The sequence below is a fragment of the Bombus flavifrons genome, chromosome 5, assembly GCF_040668555.2.
Source record: "Bombus flavifrons isolate JBK064 chromosome 5, iyBomFlav1_principal, whole genome shotgun sequence".
Classification (NCBI taxonomy): domain Eukaryota; kingdom Metazoa; phylum Arthropoda; class Insecta; order Hymenoptera; family Apidae; genus Bombus; species Bombus flavifrons.
The window spans coordinates 13,136,196-13,157,985 of record NC_138446.1 but is presented as its reverse complement, the minus strand read 5'-3'; the positions used below and the strand labels follow the sequence as shown (position 1 = coordinate 13,157,985).

The following is a 21,790-nucleotide window of genomic DNA, read 5'->3' as shown; positions in this document are numbered from 1 at the left end:
TGTTAAACATTCGAATTACGTTGTACATCGATGCACGTATGTTCCTGAGGATATAACAAGATTCGAAGAGAGAAGAGCCAGTTGTGTAACGCGTTTCCGAGGTTTAAATTGATTTTCACCCTTGAATTCCACGTCAGAAATCACGGACGAAGATCCAATATCGAGACGAAGAAACATCCCCTAATTTTTTATTTCCACCAAATGATCGCCTTTCACTAGAGTGACGATGAAGGGTAGGGGAAAGCTCCGAAGGAAACAAGATGGAGTTAACGTCGCTAGCAGCTGTTGGTACCCGCGGTGTAAATAAATGGAACTACTCTACGAAAAGTGTACGCTCTTTTGTCCGCGAATTGACAAGTTGCATGTTGCACGAATACGCTTGGCCACTGGATCGTTTGTTACAAACCATAGACGAATCACGTAAGAATACAAAGTTTCAATTATTACAATTTTTCCTTTCTTTATACGACGCATCGATGCCTAACGCTTTTACAAACCTTAAACGCTAATTTCTAAAGAAATATATTGAAAATATAATGTTAGGTCATCCCATAAGTTCGTGCCGACTTTTGTGTATACATTTCATGTGTTGATTTATAAACATACGACGATAAGGGACCAATGCACTTGAGCTTAGCTGATCGAGAACAGGCTAGAGCAGATTTTCGTGGGTATAAGATCGTAATATAGTGAACACAGTGACTTCTAACAGTAAAAAATCATGAGTGAAATGCGTATCCATTTTCGACATCTCATGTTATATGAATTTCGGAAAGGAAGTTCTGTAATAATTGCCACGAAAAACATACGTGCTGTTTACGGAGAAAATTCGCTTTCATCTCGCACCTGTAGGAAGTGGTTCCAACGTTTTAGAGCTGGGAATTTCTGTTTAGAAGACGAGGAACGCTCCGGGCGTCCTCCTCAGACAGACGAAGATAAAATTCGGGATCTTGTTAAAAAATCACGAAGTTTGACAATTCAAGAGATGTCAAATGTTCTGAAAATACCTAAGACAACGATTCATAGGTGTTTAAAAAAAATGGGGATGGTTCGTGCTCGAAAAACGGCACGAACTTGTGGGATAACCTAATATATAAAAATATAAATTATCAGGAAACTTACACGTATTCAAAACGGTATGGCAGGATTAAAAAAAAGCTATGCTTCACGAGAAGTATAGCGAAGCGTCGATGTGAAATTTTTATGTATACGTATCCGCAATTTTATATAAAATTCAGACTTTGCACCTCGTTTATATGCGGTGGATCGCATGCTGCATAAATATGCGTAGAAATACGGGCAGAAAAATGCGCATAAAGAAGGCTGGCGTGCGTGTACACTCGATAGCGAAGGATGGTGAAAAAGGTCTGTACCATCCCTTGCATCGTTGCTTAGGTGCAGATTATACGGTTAGGGGAGAGTATCCTGACTACTAACCATATCGGAAATATCGTTCTGTGGATTTTCAAGCCTGTCTTCTACGCTCCCTCAAATTCACCAACGTGCAAGAATAATAGGAGCTCGAGGAAACGCACGGATGAGGGCGGAAATCGAAAAATCCGGATCAAAGCTTAGCGCTGGTCTTTACTCACACCATCGGGATATAATACCTCGTTATCTTGAATAAATATTCTCCTTCTCGAAGGAATATCGTCAATGAATTTAACCACTGAGAAGCGAAATTTAATTAAACAAGATACCGAGAGCAGTGGAATTAAGATTTCGAGATTGCGCGGGACATGAAATTCTAATCGATATGTAGAGATTTCGTAGATTTGTGTTTGGTAGATTAATGTTCGATATTTTAATGGACAATACGAATATTAACCGAGTTTCCCTTTAATCAAGAACTTGTGCAACGTACAGTGACAGAAGATATCTTCTGACAACAATCGATATCTTAATAACTGCTATCCTTTCAACTTCTATCTGTATAAGTAAGAGATAGTTTTATGAAATATCTGTAGAGTACAAGTTATTTATTCAACATTTATGTCGGTATCGAGGATCACAGAAATCCCGTGGGATTCTAACATTGACTTGCAAATAAATTTAGCAAACGAATCGGCAGCCCCATTCTGTCGGTCAGCAACGGAGGACGTGGATCATTATCGTCTATTTCTCACTTGAAAAACTTGAGAATCGATAAGTTGGAGAAAAGGAATATCCGGTCTTTGCCGAGGTGAATTGAAAGGAAGCACGAGGAACGAAGGATCGCATTGAAATCAGAAATGAATGTCCAGGATACATCGTTGGGTTCGTAAAAAAGAAAAAAAGAAAGAAAGAAAAATGAAAAAGAAGAAGGAAAAGGAAAATATATATCCCATTCTTTGAGAAACCTTCTTTATTTCGAGTTTTATTTTCATCGCAGCGACGCTTCAACTTGGAAGAAAGGAAGTTCACTGATCGGAAAGAGATGTGTACGAAGAATCCAGAAAGAAACGAGTTAGAATGGCAGGATTGAAGAGAACTACGAACAAATCGAGCCTCTTGAAATTGCCGAAGGAGTAGCAGCAGATCGAAGAAAAAGGCCAAGATGAATTCATCGAATAAAATAAAAGGATCGACGAAAAAGTTCTGTATTAATAAAGTTGATCTAAACGTTCTAAATTAAAAAGAAACGTAGTGGTATCGCAGTTTAGACGCCGGGCACCGTTCCCACATTTCGCGACACTCTCCGCTTCGTTTTTCAAACGTAAAAATAACAAGTGAAATTCTCTGCTTTAGCTGCTAATTAAAGGCTGAATTATAAATGGAGTGATAAACAGGATTGGCTGCTATCGATCGTTTCCCCAACTGCCCCCTGGTCGCCTCATAATTTCCAGCGAATTATTCAAATTCTATCGGTGCACCACTCGATTCAGCATTAATAAAACAACGTCGAAAATCGTATCGCGTGTCGTAAAACAAAAAATAAAAAGGAAAAGAATAAAAAAGACAGATAGGAAAAGGAAAAAGAATGTACTTTCATCGGTGGAGTGACGTAACACAGCCAGCGATTTTTTTCCCGAGCACGACGAGCCTCGCCGTCACTCAGCTGTCTCGTTTCACAGTGAAGTTCAGCAAATTGCAATCTCTCCCTTTTTTCCTAGATTCCCTTATTTGTCCTCCCTTTGCTCGCCCACCTCTCTCTTTCCTTCTCTCTTTGAGCTACCCTCCTGGAATCTCCTGCTTTTCAACGATCAACCCCTCTCTTCTCTGTCAGATACACGTGTCGACTGCGTGTCCTTTTCAGAACATCTTGACGCGTACACGACACGCGCGGTTACGTGCGTTCACACGTGGGCACAGGTAAGAATGGAGAAGTGCAATGCGATACGGATGAAATACCAATGAACGCCACTCAAGTGGAGGTTCACGCGTCTTTTCAAAGTTCGATCATTCGTCCCACGATACTGACCCAGTTTTACAACTTCATCCATCTCGGTTGTTCCCTTTTGTTTCTATGATCTTTCCGATTTAAGCGTTTTAGCGAGAAAAGCGAGATCTAAAGTTGCACTTATGCGATGACAAATCTAATTAAATGTTAATTAATTGGACGTTGTTGGGAAGCATGGAGGAGTTTACCTTACGTGGACGAAAGCAAAATGCAACGACTTTTAATTCATAATGAATTCATTAAAAATATGGTTAAGATGTAACGTTAATTACGGAAACGTGTAGGTAATTTTATAATTGTAAGGCAGATTTGTAAATAGTAAACGTAAGAAAAATGTATAAGCATAGAGCAGTAAGGAATAAAAGCGAGTAAAAATTCGTAAAAGGAAAGTACACGTAACGTTGCGAAACAGTCACCTTATTTCGCCTATTGAATCTACAAGTGGTTGGTTGACTATTTGAGTACGGAACACGACAGTGGTGAATTCAAGATGAGCAAAGAATATCGGACACAGATTTCCACGTGGAATGCCAGATTAAAGATAACAAGGAGTATTTGTTTAAACAACCACAGAGTTTTTTAGCTGTCACAAAATTATCGATCTTCTATGTGTGAAATAATACACACTAGAACATGAGAACGCGAAAGCACTTGTTATCTGAAAATCTACAAACTTGCAAGAGCAAATAAAGAGAAATACGTGGTAGGAAAATCGAGGCGTAGACTGACTCTGTACAAGATAGAATAGACGTAAAAAAGGAGAAAGAAAGAAGAAAAAGAACAGCAGAATATTTGTAGTTCAGAAGATAGCGATCGAGAATAGAACGTGAAAGAAGAAAATCACAACAACGACCGTGACAACCAAGAGAAATAAACCTTGGCGCCAGTTTCTATCTTTTCTCGTTCAACGGTGCAGCGGCAGCACCCTTTTTTCCAGGAAAATAAAATCGTGGAACATGGTCAGGAATGCAAACACATTTTTCACTCGAAACATCCCACGCATTGGGAACGCGCGAACCAAATGGCAATTGTTCGTCGAATACGTATATATTCCACGTGCGACGCAACTCGAACGATGAGAAGCAACAGAGAAAAAATCGTTAAAAAAAAAAAACAAATAAACAAATAAACGAAGTTGCGTGTGTGACTATTCACAAAAAACGCGCTGTATTTTGTCACTGTTGTGAAAACTAGCGAGATGAAAGAAAGTCATACACAGGATGAATATCGGTAGCACTCGCTAATCTAAATTTCTCTTTGACAGAGCGCACGTCGGAGGAAATAAGAGAAAAGACTCGTGCGGACAAAAGCATTCGCAGAGTCAACGCGTTCATCGGTGAGATAAGACGTAAACAAAGGACAAAGAGGGAAGCGTAATCGAAATAAATGGGAAGTATCGGTGAAAGAGGGCTGGACGAAATAAAAGATGCAGCGGAATAAGTCCTACCTTGGAGGTCGGTTCGATGACAAGCACAGCTTTCCTCGTGACTTCGTTCGCGGATAAATCTTACGCAGAACATGTCACCCTCTCGCGCGACCATAAACGACCGTGGGCGACGAACGACTGCGAGGAATTCGATAATGGAAATGCAGCACGACGGCGTCGTTGGCTCCTGGTATAACCAGTAAAACCGTAGACGCTTGAGAGCTACCAGAGGAGCACTGGCAGAAAAAAGCAAGAAAGAGAGAGAGCGAAAGGCCGTGCAAACGACAACATGGAAGAAGCGAGAGAAAGAACGCTACAGGAAAATACAGAGAGAGGGTTCAAAGAGTTCTGGCCCTCGCCCTGCAGTATTTTCTCTATGTGTCTACCTTTTCATCCGTTTCGTCGTAGCCATCCTGGACGACCTGTGTACGTGCTCCGTATATACGTACGCGTTCACGTCGCAGCTTGTGAACCAAGCTTTCCTATTGGCAAACGCCGTGGTTATGAAAATTTAGTAGCACGAAAAAATGTTGCAAATATTCTGTGGCAGGAATGATTTCTTGGCGGATGAAAGAAAGCCACGAGATTGAAGCTTTTTGATGTTCGCCTTTGTAGTTTTATCAGTGGCTGAAGTTTAATATAACTTAACACGAAACTAATTTTCAATAGAAAATAAAATTTTTTCTCGTTCCAGTGATAAATGGATTATTAAACAGTACGAGATCTCTCGTGTAGTTTAACAGGTTATCAATATAAGTTCGATTTGAGATGGCATCGCTAGTAACATTACCGATGTCGGAGTTTAGGGAACACGTGTTCAGTGTCGCGAGAACTATGTGGCTACACCGTCGACCGTAAACACAAAATTGAAACGATTTCATTCACGCTCGTAAAATCAAGTTTGTTACCCGGTGAAAGAGGACGCATATCCCAAACTATGACGATATTCCAGTCGGTTTCGCTGAAAAGGAACTGATTTTTATCACTGACGTATGCGATGTTAAACTTCAAACGGCTGCGGGATTCGTATCGTATTGTACAAAAATTCATACGTATCTGCTAGACACCTAGATGTTCGTAGGTGTTGGTTTGATCGAACACTCGCACGCGTCCTTTGCATTCAGTGCGTTTGGGCAAGTTTCGAGTTTTACGAATTAACCGTCACAGAAATGGTCAGGAAAAGCAGCGGAAAATTGTTGAGCTAAAAAGCGAATCAAAATGTCATTCCTATGTACGTCGAAATTTTTGACTATCGATTGGAATACATCAACTCCGAGCCAATTGTCCTGTTCATGGAAAATGTGGAATTTTTTAAAGCGAAAAGCTGGAAACCTCTTTCAATGCTGTCAAATAAAACGCAACTTGCCAGCAATAGAAGAAAAGCTATCCCATTCATACTTTACAAAGGGTGAAATTAAAAAATAAAACCGTCTATTGGAGGGCGAGAACATTCTTTTGTAACCATTCCGTGAATACAAAAACACAGCCGTACAAGCAGCGCATTCATCATCGTGGAACATCGTTCGTATTAGAAGAAAGGCCATCATTCGATAACTGATGGTTTAGACGAACGAGCTTTACCACAAATTCAACGTAACAGTTAACTCAAACACGATTGAAACAAGATATCAATTTATATTATAATCCAATTCAATTCATCCGTTTTATACCTCTACCTTTTCTCCTCGTGTTTCATTTCGATAATAAACTGAACCGTACAATGAAAAATACACGGGACTAATACGAGAGAAACGTTTGTGCTTCTTGTCAGACTATTAACGACGTGCTGACAATGGATACGAGCTCATATTACGATTCACGAATTTATATCGCAATTTAATCATCTTAGTTTGATCTAATTCTATTCCTTCGTCTCATACCTTTACTTTCTCTATTCGTATTTTATTTCAATAGTAAACTAAACTGTGCAGTGCGAAATGCACGAGAGTAATGCAAGACAAACGTTTATGCTTCACGACGAATTATTAACGATGTGCCGACAACGAATACAAATGTATAGAGAAGTAACACATTGTGCACGTCTCACCTTTTGTCTCTCGAATCCGAACAAAGAGCTAAAAGAAAATGTTTGTGCCTTGTGCTTGCTTCCCTATCATCCCGGTACCCTGTACGCCGCAAAGTAAGGAACTCGCGTTTAGTTAATTCGCGTGTCAACGCGAGCCGCCCCGACGTCAAACTGATTTTTATTTCCGACATTTCATTTGCCCTCGAACCCTCTGCGACAGTCCTGATTCGTGGCGCATCTTTTCGAGGATGCGATAAATGCACGCGGGATTGCGCACTGGTTCGAGGGGTGAACCGGCGAGAATCGCGACGGTGTTACACAAATGCACACAGACCGCGGTCGTTCGCGTGCAAGCGTAAAATCTATACACAAACGTATCGGTAGGTACACGGCTGAATATGAGCCGCGTATTAAAGGAAACGGGCGTGTGGAAAGATGCGTGTTGCTATGCGCTGAAAAATCTATACAACGTCAACGTTATTCGCCAAGGGTTGGCTTCGAGGTTTCACCGATACTTTTCTTCTATAGCGAATAGCTGGTTCATGTAGATTTGTTCAACCGTCGATATAAAAATTTATTCTTTAAACCATTCGACCCAGGTTTGTTTAACAATGCACGCAGCGTTATAATAATACAGACTATAGTATACTTAAGCTTTATTAAATTTGTTATTTAAAAATATAGATTAATCGTAATCTTCAAATTTAGAGTTATGTACTTGGTAAGTTTCAACGGCGCCAGGAAAATTTGGCTGTGCAGCAATTTTCTTAAAATTTGCCTTAAAACGTATGTGTTGTCTCGTTAGTCTCGTAAAAGTTGAACGAAATAAGTTGTATTATTTGAGAAGAAGATTTTGTATAATTTTAATATAGAAATTGTTACTACTTCGTATTAATTCCTCTGTATCTTTTCTTTTTTATTATCAACCACTGCGAGTCTTTCTTTACGTCAGATTTAATATAATAACTGAATGCTGCACTGCACAATTATAGGATTCGCGAAGTGAAACTGGCGCACGCGCGTATTGTCGATCAAGGTAGCACTCGTTATAACGCGCACGCAGCTTTCCTCGTGTAATGTATAGGATTTTTTTACGAATGAGAGCACGTATTTCCAGGAGAAAAGCGGGTGCGCTGTCAATACAGTTTGTGTCTTTAGAAAGTCGCTCGTATTCCCTCTTGGTGACACTCCAGCTTCGGCCACGCACCTGAGCACCAACTTCGTGCGATACGTGTTCATACGGGGATGGGATGGATGGGAAAGGTTAAGGGCCGCGAAAGCAGGGGGCTCGAAATTGTCGAGGGTAAAAGTCGCGGCGAATCTACACCATAGAAGACACTGAGATCTTCCGAGCTTTTCGTCGAAACAAAGAGAGTAGACGTGCCGAGGCGCGAACTCGTTTCATACACTTTCGTATCCTTTGCTTTTTGCTCCTTTGACGCGGCAGCGAGCACCAATCCGCCTGAGTGTTGGCCAAATATTACTTATATGATTATTTTGAATAATTTCTCAAGAATCAGAAGTGATTGGTTAATTTTGCTTACATAAATATCATTCTATTTGAAATATGTTCGTTTTTGCTTTTTATTATACGTAACAATTAACAAGAAGACTTGAACCTTTCGAACGATATTTCTTTTTGGCACGACCAAATTACAAATTAAATTTGCAACGATAAGCAACGTAAGCAACGATCGAATTTGACGATCCAACGAAACTTTAAAAATCGCATATCGATTCAGCGAAGCGATTTTATTTTTTCAATTGATATTCGACGATACGGGTTCATCAAACATACCTTGTCAAGATTTCGCTTCGATAAAAAATGAAAGAGTCTGTTTGCATAACAAACGACCCGCAGGAGGCCAACGTGCCGATTATTGCAGGGGCTGTTAGCAAAGGGAGCGAAAGCCGCGTCAGCAAGATTCGTACACGCGTCGCCACCCAGAAATTTTCGCGCTTATTCAGATAAAAATAGTGAATATCAAAATAACAAATATTCTTGCGATATATTTACTAAATTATTATTTTCTAAATTATCAGTTTTATATTACGTCATTTATACATATCCTTCTAACAAAATTATGTATTACAGCGTAGGTGCAGTAGTCGGAATATTTACACACTGCGTTATAATTCGACGTTTCTTTGGTCAAATTCGAAGTACCGGTTCGCAACGGTAAACGCGAAGAGGTTTTATTAAACGAACTGCGCTTAATTCAATATTTGCCGTATCATTGATAATAATTTCGATAATAATAATCTTCGAACTATTATATTTCTCTCAATCATCTTCCTATTTTGATAAATAAAAACAATTTGTAATGTTTGAAGAAGATATTTAACGTCAGATTGAGATAAGAAATCACGCACACCGATAAAACGTTTCCTATATTTTGTTCAAATAGTAAAGATATTTTTTATTCTTAGGAAAATATAATTGAGTGAAAAATGACCGACAGAACGTAGCAGGATTTGTTTAAGATTAAGTGACTGGACATAAAATATACCGGCAAAAGCTGTACGTTGTTCCAACAGAAGATGGAAAAAGGTTGCTAACAAATTTTTAGCATAACACATTCTCGGGATACGTTCGGGGAAATAAAGACTTGCCTGGAACAGCGGTGCTAGCGCTATTCAACCTACAACACATACCACTTCATTTTTCATCCGCCTCGTCCGTCTATCTTTTCTCTAATAGAGATCCTGGTATAATACATTATGGTTGGTTTCATCTCGTATTGTGCTTCTACTGTCTATTCACTGCATACGTGCTTGAATCCACGTTCTATACGTTCGACGTTTGCGATAATACGAACATGGAATTACGCGATTTACGAGCAACTGCATACAGATAACGAGGTAGAAGTAAATTGAAGACGCCAAGTGCTGCGAGGTTAACAATGCGGTTAATTATGATAGTGATGTATTTCATTATCGAATGCTTAACGATGTGTGGTCAGTGCGTAAACTAAATTTTCTCGAGAATCAATGGGAACTATCTAACCAGTAATTTAATAACAAACTAACATTTAACTATGTAGCTGTGATTCTGTAAGAGTAATTACTGTACAATGAGGGTGTAATTAAAAATACTGTCACAAAGGAAATACCGATTGTTTTGTTCAAATATTTAATAATTATATATAACTTCTATTCGATACGGAAAACATTGATTACTTTGTTATTCAAACTATCGAATAACTACGCATATTTTCTAATCAATAGCGTGAGCGAAGAATGAAATTAGCGTCGGAACCAAACTTTGTTATAAATACAATGTGTATTCGTTAAGTATCACGAGGATGACTCGATATCGCAAGGAAAGTGATCGAAAGACTATCAAGTATCGTTACTTTTACGTAAAATCTGTGTAATTAAGGGTGTCTACGCGTATACTCTTTCTATTTCCTATCTTCTGTCTCCTGCTCTGTCCTATTTCTCCTAGCTTCTTTGTCTTTTATCAAAGAAGTCAAACGCGGCTACCTTTATGTTCTGTACGCTATTTAACGAGGTCTGATAAAAATGAGATATATATGCAATTACGAGCTTATCCGATGAGAGACTAAAATAAATTATACATTCCCTTAGAAGTAAACGAATTCAATGGTAACCTAGATTACTATAAATATGCTGACGAGGAGCGTATGTTGCGTGCATAATCTAATGAAAGCAACAATAGAAATAATAGAAATGCACAGTCGATATCGAGTGCACCGCTATGCTTTTGTTTGCATAGACGACATTAACGGTGCTCCTCCATATTGATAAGAAATCATGAGACGAATTGCTGCATGGTGCAAAAAGATCCATACAGAGACCAGTAAACGATTACAGTTGTTTACGTGGACTTATTGTTAACGATAAAAGTGTACCCTTAGCGCGCAAGAAGCAACGATTAGCCTCGTAATATTCTATGAAAAATCGCGATAATCTACTGTAAGGCTGCATACGTGTAAAAATGACCAAGTGAAAGGATAGCTTGAAGGAAGTAATGCATCTATATGCGCGTACAGCGCGTGATTAAATAAGCGTCACGGTTGTAGGAAGAACCGTATAAACCCTGGCAACGAAGGTAGTAAGTACCCGGATAGTTAGCATGATAGTTAGGATAGTATCTCCCATGACACTCTAGGTAGTCTAGCAAGTTGTATAGGTATAAGTTCATATATGTATAGATATATACAGACCGGTCCACGTAACTTTATCGCCGGAAATATCTCGCCTGTAATATTAAAAATGTAATATAATATGTAATATAATGTAATATACTTAATGCAGCGTAATATTAAAAATATTACAAAATCTTCAAGCTACAAGCTTTTATAGAGAACGTCGAGCTGCATCCACTAACGTATTAAAAAATATGTGATTTCATTTCAACATGTACCTGAAACATTTTTTAATATTATCAAAGACAAGCGAGATATTCTAGGTGATAAAGTTAGGCAGACTACCTCGTATATTTATACAATGGCTACACAAAATATTCGCACCATCGTTGTATTTATTACAGCGTTTACAAGTTAGTTAATTAGGTCCAAGTAGAATTAAATTTCGTATCATTTAGCAGTATCTTCATATGGCTACAAAAATTTGATACTACGAACACGAAATGTACAGAATATGATTAAAAAAAAAAAAAAACGCTTCATTGGAAAATAAGGAAGCGTGTCAATTTTTTTACAGACATTGCACGCGAGATAAAAATTGTATATTTAGCAGAGACGTTTCAGCAATTGCTGACATTAAGTATGTATTTAAGTAATGTATTTTTAGCTTTTTACTTTGATTATGTTTTCCGGTTTTCCGTTACCAACAGATGGAGATAGAGAGATACGAACTGTTCCTGGTTTTACAGAATGACTCAAAACGAATAAATAACGAGCGCTAAACTGTGAAAAAGCTTGTACTTATAATTAGCACAGTTTCTTCGGGTCTGCGATCTTTCTCCTTTCTCTCTTCGCTTAGGAAGCGAATGATTCTTGCCCTTCTTGTTTCTAACGAGTAAGTTGTTTTGTGCTTCCCGGGACATCGTACGGTACGTACGCACGTAGTGATAACACAGAGCAAGACTTTGCAAATGTAATTTAAAGATCTGTACTACTCGGTACGAGATCGTCTAGAAATTTCTCATCAATTTTAACGAAGATCAGCTGCTACTAAATAGTTTTCCATTAAGAAAGAACGAATCGCAGAGACATCAAATTTAAAGCAGAGTAGATTATAAAGAAAATTATAAACAGACTATAAAGTTACATCTAACAAGTGAAAGACGTTTTCATGTGCGTGGGTGCAACTAGCGTGACACGAACGTCAAGGACAACTGCAGATTTTTATCACGACCAACCCTTTCACGAGTTACGAGACTCTCTTGCACGTCGTAACAAAAGAATATTTGACGTAGCGAGTTAGAAGGATAATTAAATCTTCTCGGTTCATCACCACATTTAGCAATCACAAAGGATTCTGTTGAAAAAAAGAACCTGGCCATGAACCTGGCATCGTTTCATCCCCTCGGCCAGAACGGCGTTATCGAGGGGCAATTTTCAAAAACCTGTGCGCTGAGCCGGTGCACTACACGAGTAGGTATAGTATTTTTAACTCGGTCGAACGCGAGCAAGGGAGATGAAACAGAGAAAGAAAGATTTAAGGGTCTTAGAGCATCTAGTCAGTGGTTCTCTACGTAAACGACGTTTACTAGCACAAAGTGAGCCATATGACAAATATTTCCCTCTCTCCAAGTGCACTCGCGTATTGCCTCTAACGGGGTACGCAATTTAGCGTGCAGCGCCAAGAGCGGGAAGGCAATAAAAAATGAAACTGAGAAAGAAGGAAAAAGCAAACAGACCTCTACGCGAACAAGCAATCTTCTGACTGCAGTATACGTCGTTAGAGTGATTTACTAGAATGAAAAAATCGTCTGGTCGGTAGAAACGAGGGCGAAATAATTATCCAGTAAAATTGTACTATTAAATCACAATTCAAAAGGGGAATGTTTTCAGCTAATATTTTTATCAAATATCTTTCAAGATCAGTGGAAATGAAACAGAATTTCGTTCCATAAACCATCCCGTGTCAAACCATCTTGACAAATTTCACGGTAAGTGGATCGAGATCCCTTTAAATGTTGTGAGAGCCACTGATTTCTCGGGTGCTTCGGGGTTAAAGACCGGGTGCAGGTCTTACGTGTGCTTCGCGACTTCAATTTTCTCTCGTTGTCTTTCTCGGTGCCTCTCTCCCGTTTCCTTTCTCTTCCTTCGTTTACCGTCCCTCATCGTATCCTTCTTCGTTTTGAACCCTCTCTATATCCCTTCGTCTCTATGTTCCTCTCTATCTAGCAAAAGACGATACGAAAGAGACAGCCGATATCGACACTGACGAACACGAGACCGTTTTTCTTTTTTCACTTCGTTCTCTGTCGCGGTCCAAGATGTCTCTTTGGGAGATTCCTGCAGGATTACAAGGCTTATGCTAAGCTCGTACCCAACGAGGGATTCGTTTGCCGGCAAAAACGATTTACTCTATGTAATTCCACTGTAATTGAAACAAATATCTACGAGCATGCATGCTCTTGTTTCGTCTGTTTGATTTTCGCACGTTTATTTTCATCTAGTTTTATTCATTCGAACGTGGCACTACGATATTATGCATATTACCCATTGTATTCATCGTGCTTCTTCTCTTGATTCTTCTTATCAAAAAGTTCGTATAAAAAATTAAATCAAAGGATAAAACGATGAGAACCTCGAAACCTATTCGATCTGGTCCTTTTATAGCGGATAGGCACTTCCTGTTCGCGTTGAGCAACGCTGTTTAATGATAGTACTACAATTATTCGAGTGTTCCAGCTGTTGACAAATGCAGATGCTTTCGCTTTTTTTTTCTTTTCCGCCTGAGCATCCTTATCGAATTCCTGAGGAATTAGCTGTCGCAAGATGAGATCACATCATGCCGGAAAAACGTGCAATGCCCTTGACTCTTTTTTTCGTTCGATGTACATATTTTACGTGGGAATAAGATAAATTAGATGACTTTAAGCTGATTTAATTTACTTCGTTTCGGCGAGAAAACATTTGCTCTTCTTACTTCAGTGCAGATTCTGTTTATAGTAGATTTCTTAGGGGATTCAAAGTAAGCTTGATCAATAAGCTTGCCTGTACGATAGCATTTCATTTCTGGACCTCTGGTAATCCTTCGTAATACCTTCGCTAATTGAAGTAAATACCACACTGCGCACGAATTTGATACATATGTACATGTGCTTCCAAGCAAGTAATCTTATGTACCCATAAGCGTATACACATGTGGGTGAATATACGTACATAAGCTCATTTATGATGTAGGTTTCCGCCAATAAAGCATTATATCAGCAGGTTCATGAAGCATACGTCAAGTTTGAGGTAGCAGAATTATTTACATAAATATGCTGATCTCGGAATTAAAAATGTTCATGGGTTTTAACGTTGACAATGAAAATTCACTATTTAATTAAAAGCTATCGATTTCAATAATTTTCATATTTTTATAATAGGACTCTGTAACACCAGCAAAGCAACGAACGACTAACGAGAAAGTTACGACACGGTGTTTTAATATCTTTTATGCTGCTTATTCCTGAGGGATGCTAAATTATTTTAGCCAAAACAACAAAAATCGAGAGTCCTTTTTTCGTACGAAAAGGGAGTAGCAGCTGCAACTTTGTACCCTCGGCTCGAAGAGATAGACGAGAGTTACAAAAGATGTTGGTGGGGTTCCAGTAGTTGGATACAGAACAGCCATAAAATTTATCGAGCTTTCGGGGTGGCGGGAGTTAAGCTGTCACTGCACGCGACTGCGCCGCCGAACGTTCGCTTTATGAAAACGATGATTTCTGGGGAAAGATTTCCCGAAGGGGCCGTGCAGGATAATTCGGTTCTAATTCAAGCGGACTGTTCGCGCCACTGAATCGATTTGCAATCACATTCAAATATCAAATAAAAGTATTCATTCGCCTACAAATTCTTCCATATTTGTTCAATCGATAATTTTATTTCTTTTTTAAGAAAGGTCTATTAAAGATTGCAATAATTACGTATTGGATAAAAAATTGTGAAACGTAAAACATTTCTGTTGATATATAAGTACTACTTTTTGAATATTCCAATGTCTATCTTGTTATTTGAATACTCTTTTCAGCAGAAACGTATTCCGTTTTTGTATACATGGAATAGTAGTGAGAGCAATACAAGAATATGCAATCTGACCGTCAATTCGAGCAACTTCAAACCGATGGAAGTGTGTTGTTGAAAGTTATCGAAATGTTTTTATTAACTCTCTCCGGTTGCCAGCTGAATAGCACTTGACAAAGCGTATCTACCATTTTCTTCGTTGAAAAAGTTCTCTTGGCAACCGATTTTTACTGTTCCGCCCGTTGAATGAACTAACAGAGTTTCAAGGGCCATAAGTTTTTATTATACATCTACTCTACACATACTTATTTAGGTTTAATTCATGCGTCGCGTAAGATATTCCTGACCATGTAATTTCTCGGTATACTCACGATCAGATAGAAACACCACAATTAACATTTCCATCAACGAGGAAGATAGAATTAACAATTCCTGTTTCGTGATTGATAGAAATGAAACGAAACGAGACAAATTAAAGCTAGATATACCGTAATTAAGCAACCTAACCGTAATCTAAGGCAAACAACGATAACGGTGAAAACAGCACGATACATCGTCGAAAGAAAACACAAACCCTAAATCTGAAATCTTTCTAGGAAACCTACTCTTCCTGTACTTCAGCGATACATCTCCTACATTCCAGAAATTGTCTTATCAAGGGAGAACGCTCTAGAACCCATCTAAAACAGCATAAATCAAAACCATGACCTAGACGTGTAGGGCCTGTCGCCTAGACCGTCTACTCTACCGCTTGCTGGATGAACGATGGAAAGGAAAGAATAAAAGCGACGAAGGGCTCCTAAAATAATATCGTAAACCACGAACGACGGCACGTCTTGTCTACGCACGTACGCACGCTTATGCGTGCTCGTACATATATTATGAACACGTTATAGGACGTGGAAGTCTATTTCGAACCGAAAGACATTCTGTATCCAGCCGCTCGCAACACGCTGGCTTTGATACAGCCACGATATATATGAGAGAACTGCATCCCCTTCAAACTTACCAGCGATCCTCAACCGTGTAAACAACTGGGGTAAGCAAACTTATATATCCACGAAGAAGGCAATTCGCGTTTAGAAAACGTTTTGTATTCGAAATTTGTTTTCCATTGTGCGACGGACGTGATTCGATTTCTGTCGAAGAGGTAAATTTCTTTGTATCAATTTGCATTGTACATTAAGCGGAATATGTTTTATTCATAAACGCATTTGTCGACTACAGAGCATTGTGTAACGCGATAAGATGTTATGCAAACTAAACGCAGAACAAGTTAATAATTGACAGGTTTAATTCAGGTGTCAGGACCATTGTAGTCGACTGTAGTCATTTTCATAAATTTGTGCCTCGCTCGAGAAGCAAATTAATTCTACCTCATGGAAGAAATTTATTTCTCGTTTGGCCATTACGATGAATATATTTACTCTCGTATGAATAACGTATTCTTCTACGTATTGTATCAAGCGAAATTATTACTCGCGCATCATTACAACGTCTTTCTCTCTCTTCCTTTGTATAATTTAAATATTTAATCGTTGAAAATATTTTGCTATCATTGTTGGATTTAAAAGAATTAGAATCTATTTAAATTCGGTCCTTTCTAATCTTAAGACCACGAAGATTTCTATCTAACGAATCGAGACTCTCGTTTCGCAGAGTAATATTTCGCATATAGAAGACCTGCACCAGTCGTGTTATTTTTCGCACTAAACAGGGTGACTATTCCCTCAGGTTGAGGACCACTGTAAATCGGCGTGCACATCTGGCCGTGGCCGCCCTGGAAACGTGGGAGTTGAGAGTAAAGTATAAACTATGGGGTGCCACCCCATCTCGTAGCGGGCTACCTACCTCCTCTCGGCCACCATAGATGTAGGTAATATCATCGTCCATACAAGTTACCCGCCATAATATGTACGTGTGCAAGCGTGTACACACGCGTACTCGCTATCAGCCGTACTTGTCGACTGGACCTAACGGAGTTTCGCGATGTGTATGTATACGTGTCAGTACGATGAGAACACGCTATTCGAGCCACGAGCGTACGAAATAGGGTGACCGAGCTATATACACGCATACACATGCTACAACAAATACTAACACTGTTAGAAACTGGTGCAGATACGGCGCACTTTTGTTCAACACGGTTAGCTACACTTGCACGAAATAGAGCGACTGATATGCGTGCATGTAACCACGATAGAGGGGGCAATACCGTATGTGTATGTACAACAGAGGGAAATGTGTATGAGTGTATGGGGGTGAAAGGGAAAGAGAGAGAGAGAGAGAGAGAGAGAAGTCGACGTTCGTACAAGAGAGCTCATATATTTAAAAGGGACACAGGGTCGCGTACCCCATGGAAGCCAGTTTCCATGGTGGTCCAGATCTCTCGTGGCAGCCAGAAATGCGCAAAGGGTTGCTAAAAGCCATTCACAGGACTAATGGCTAATGGGGTGTCCTTAACACGGTACCGAATCTACTGTGCCGCTTGCCACCCTCCACGAACCTTTGTGTCTTTAAGAATAAATTCCACGTGTTACCTTGAGATCTTAAGAAATTCGTTCAGTTGAAGCGCATTTAATAAACGGTATAGGTAGAAATTATGGGACTCCGTGAAATTTTAATTTTAATTAAAAAATCGAACGATAGAACTACCGATTTGTAATACATTGGATCGAGTAATAGATTCGTTCGCTTATCAGTAATGTATGCATTTCGAAGAATGTCGTAAAAAGTGTTTTAAAGAATGAATAGATACAGCAATTTGAGATTTGCGATGAAGGACGTATATTTTTAAAGAAAGGAGATGAGTACTCGAGGAAATTACTTCTCGATTAGGTAGACTATATGTAGAAATAATACGATTTGACTTTGCTTTTTGAGAAAGTTTCAGGGAACTTATATTAATCAACTTTAATTAGATAGATGATTGTGATGGAACTAATGTAATGAAAATGATTATACTTTCTATATTAAAAAGACATCTCCATAAAGAATTTTCTTTTATAACGTTAAAATAAAATATCTTTCTCGTAAACAAATATACCGAAAACGCGTTGGTGAAAAATTCGACGCGAACAAATACGTGGAAAGCTAGACACATCAATCGCGAGAGAAGCAACAAAGGAGAAACGTGAAGTATCGCGAGGGGAAAACTGACAGTCGCGTCGAGAAAATGAAAGGGAATGCCAGAAACAGATAAACTGCAGGCACTAAAAGATCATGGCAGGATGTTACTTTGCGATAACTGTTCAGGATATTCGGTCGCTAATGACTTTCCATAAAAAGCAATTCGCACCATGAGTAGAGGGGGACTTGGAAAAAACAATGTCGTTTTTTTTTGCATAATCTAATCTTGACTTTTCACTTTTTCTTTTATTCTCCCCTGCTTGTTACTTTGAATACTCTTGATAACGTTCGCATTATCTTTACATTCTTTTATGTAGGATAATGCCTTTACTTTTATTAGAATATTATAAAATTTCCCTTCTTATTGGCGTTAGAAGATATTTCAAATAAAGCGAAGAGGATACAGACCAGATAGTTGTTTTCTGCTAATCCTTCGCATTGAAAGGACACTACTCTATCCTCAGAAGCAACTTCTAATATATTGTAGCTTTATTACGAATACTATATTTTTTTATGCATATAATTCTTCTCAATACATCGATAGATGTCAAATTTCTCCTTAGTTTAATCCTCTATTTTATTTCTCTATCTTAGTTGTTAAATATTTATCTCACACGGGAAGCACGGTGATTCGAAGACTGAAAAATATGAACCACATTCGTGCAAAGTATCAAATTTTTTTTTTAATTCCCCTATTAGTTCGTCGTTCGTATTTTAAATGATATTTCATTATTATATCACGAAGCTCTAACGTATGCGACTACCATAAATCCCAAGGTGGCCATAAATATCGCTTAAGTTGTCTTAAGTGCACCCGAAACTTCGTAATTTAATATATTAGTTACGTCAACATATTACCATCCAACGTAGTACAAATCAAAGTTTATCGAGCAAAGCATATATCGACGTTAAACTAACCAATTCAAATTAATTAACTAAAGAACTCTCTACTAGCAAAACGTTACTTATCCTCGTAATTAATTAAAGTAATCGTAAAGCTCAATAATCTTGATGCACGGACATCGTTGGAAAATTAAACGCATCGAGGCTGTTGCAAGTACAGCCAATCGATACTTTGCAAAGTTTCCGCTTGAAACAAGGGAACTTACCAAGTTGTGATTGATGCGTCGGCGTTGGAGCGGGCCTAACCTTGTCTGGAGGACATCTCCTGGTGGCGGCTACGGTGGCAGGTAAGGGTATACTCGTCGTTCCAGCCCCGGGTCCGCCACCTGCACCACCCACTGCCGACTGCTTATTGTACGGAGACGGCAATCTGGAACAAAGAGATCAATTTAGAAAGCATTGTCCCAATGGGGTCGTTACTGTTATTCAGACTGAAATCGTTCCTGGTCCCAAACGATAGTCGTATCTACCTGTTACTTTGTAAGTAGCTAGTTTCCTAAACATTCTTTCTTTCATCATATACCTGACTTCGTTCTTGTATTTGATTTGCATCGAAATGAAAAACGCACCATGTCGCGAAATTATTTATGCTTGCGCGTCGGTACGATTATTATTGATGTATCTCCGAAAGAAATTTAAAAGATTAACTCTGAAGATTTTCGGGATAAAATTACATCAGAAATTACAAAACCTTCAAATTTGTCAACGTCAAATGGGTGAAGATTCAGTTGTTCAACGTAAGTGTTTAATATTAGACTAGATTCGTTCTCATGGTTCTCATAATTATAAAAATTAGTACTTAAAGCACTCGTGATCTTCTCTCACCATACTCTACAAATTACATCCTTCTGCGTTAAAGAGATAGTCTCCTATTTTTGGCTATTTTGTATCTTTTGACGATTATGGAGCAGCTTCCATTCAACGTTGACGATAGGCAAGCGACTACCGACGATGCTTCATCACGTTCACGGTCACGACTGTTGACCGTGCAATTATTGTTCCACGGATCTGGTCGAAACTGCCTTTCCGAGAACTGTTTGTTTTCCAAAGGCCAGAGGCTGTACTTAAGCTTTTCAAGCAGGCCGACGAATCGCATCAAAAGCTGTAAAGCATTACGGCAGCGACGCGTAACGCGACGATGAAATTTCACGCCGTCGCGTCGACTCGTCGAAACGGAAGTACAGATAACCATCCGGTAATTATGCCACTTAATTACTCTCTCTCTGCTCACCGAGGTAATCTCGACCGCATCGCGTCACTTGGCTAGCAAGGGAATAATACTCGCATGTGTTCAGACACGGCACGTGCGCCGCGTGAACGGAAAATCAGGCCGAACGATTAGAGTAGAGCTCGTTGGAACGCCGACGGAAATTCTTCATCGGTGTAGCTTTGGTATAAACGTGCAACCGGATCGCATACCGAAATCATATGCTCTCAAGTCGGAAAAAGCAAGATTAAAGAAAGAAAGAGACGGAGGAGCAACAAGAAGGAGAAGAAAGAGAACGAAGCCAGGGGAAAAAAGAAGGAAACTCGACGAGGGCGTTAACGTGGCCCAAAGAAAACGCTGGTAAACGAAAACACGAAGAGGGAGAGTCTCGTTGGTGGTCGTTTCGCGTTCGTAGCACACGGCGTTCCCTTCGACGGAATACTTTTTTCTCCTCGAAGCATCGTCGTACTTTCCTTTTCGTTCTGGTGTAGGGTGCCGTGAAATCGGTCTGCAGAACTTCTTTGAATCAGCAACCCGGTGACGAGAGGGTGATACAAATTTTAATAAGCGAGGTATCTCGAATAGTAATGCGGAAAAAAATCATTTTCACCTCTTCAAATGCCGCCGCATCCGCCCTGTTAGTTCGTCACGCATAATTTTGTGGCTTTTATCGCGAGAACAATTAACATCTGCATTTCAAAGGAATATATCGGAATTTTCATAGGGTACTAACGAATACTTAACGAATACTATGCTCCAATGTTTTCGTTAGTTGTTATACGCAGCAGCGTATATACTGCGTATTTAACAGGACAGAAATACGTTTGCAAATGGGTTAGAAATTATTTATCGAGTGAAAGAACGCAACGAAGAATAGATGCTCCCGTGGGAATAAAATAAGAGGAAAACGTCGAAGAAAAGGAAAGGGAAGACACCGGAGGCAAAACCCATGAGACACACAGCGTTCGCGAAACTAACTAAGAAGTAACTCGTGGAAACGTAAAATGTATGGTTTGTCTGCAGCAAGTTAACAACACTGGATGCATCGGTCGTGGTCGCGTCATCAGTGAACGGTAAATATTTGGTTAAAACGATGACGTCGGCTCGTAGGTACTCAAAGAAGCCCCGACTTTTTCCCAATTCTCCTACACGCGCCATTATTCAGCCAGATTTCTTATCCCCTTTGTTGATGAATCAACCAATAAAAGCGCCGCTTTCCTGGAAACCAGGACTAAAAGAATTCGTTTGTTCTCGTTTTGGGATGTTTTCATTGAAATGTCAGCGAATACGTGGAATCTATCTGCTCTTTCTCTCTCTTTCTCTCTCGAGGGGAAACTAAATTTGACGAACATAGACGTAGATGTTTGTTAAATTAAAATTAAAATCAATTGAAATTTATTCTATTACGGAAATATTGCACCTGCGTGCGTATAAAATTTTGCAAACGTCCAGCGAGTAGCGTAGCATAGCAGCTAACAAAGGACACAGTATTTCACAGGTTAAAATTGTAATTTATAATCTTGCTGAACGACGATGATAATTAATTCTC

The 21,790-nt window shown here is 39.2% G+C and overlaps 1 protein-coding gene across 8 annotated transcripts in view; it reads right to left on the bottom strand.

The window, feature by feature from the left end:
* sick (sickie) overlaps positions 1-21,790 on the bottom strand; it is a 193,147-nt gene that overhangs the window by 82,186 nt on the left and 89,171 nt on the right. For all 8 annotated transcript variants that reach the window (XM_069112536.1, XM_069112538.1, XM_069112533.1 and 5 more), the window contains one exon: positions 19,241-19,404. In XM_069112536.1, the coding sequence (XP_068968637.1) occupies positions 19,241-19,404 (164 nt within the window). The remainder of the gene's footprint in view (positions 1-19,240; positions 19,405-21,790) is intronic.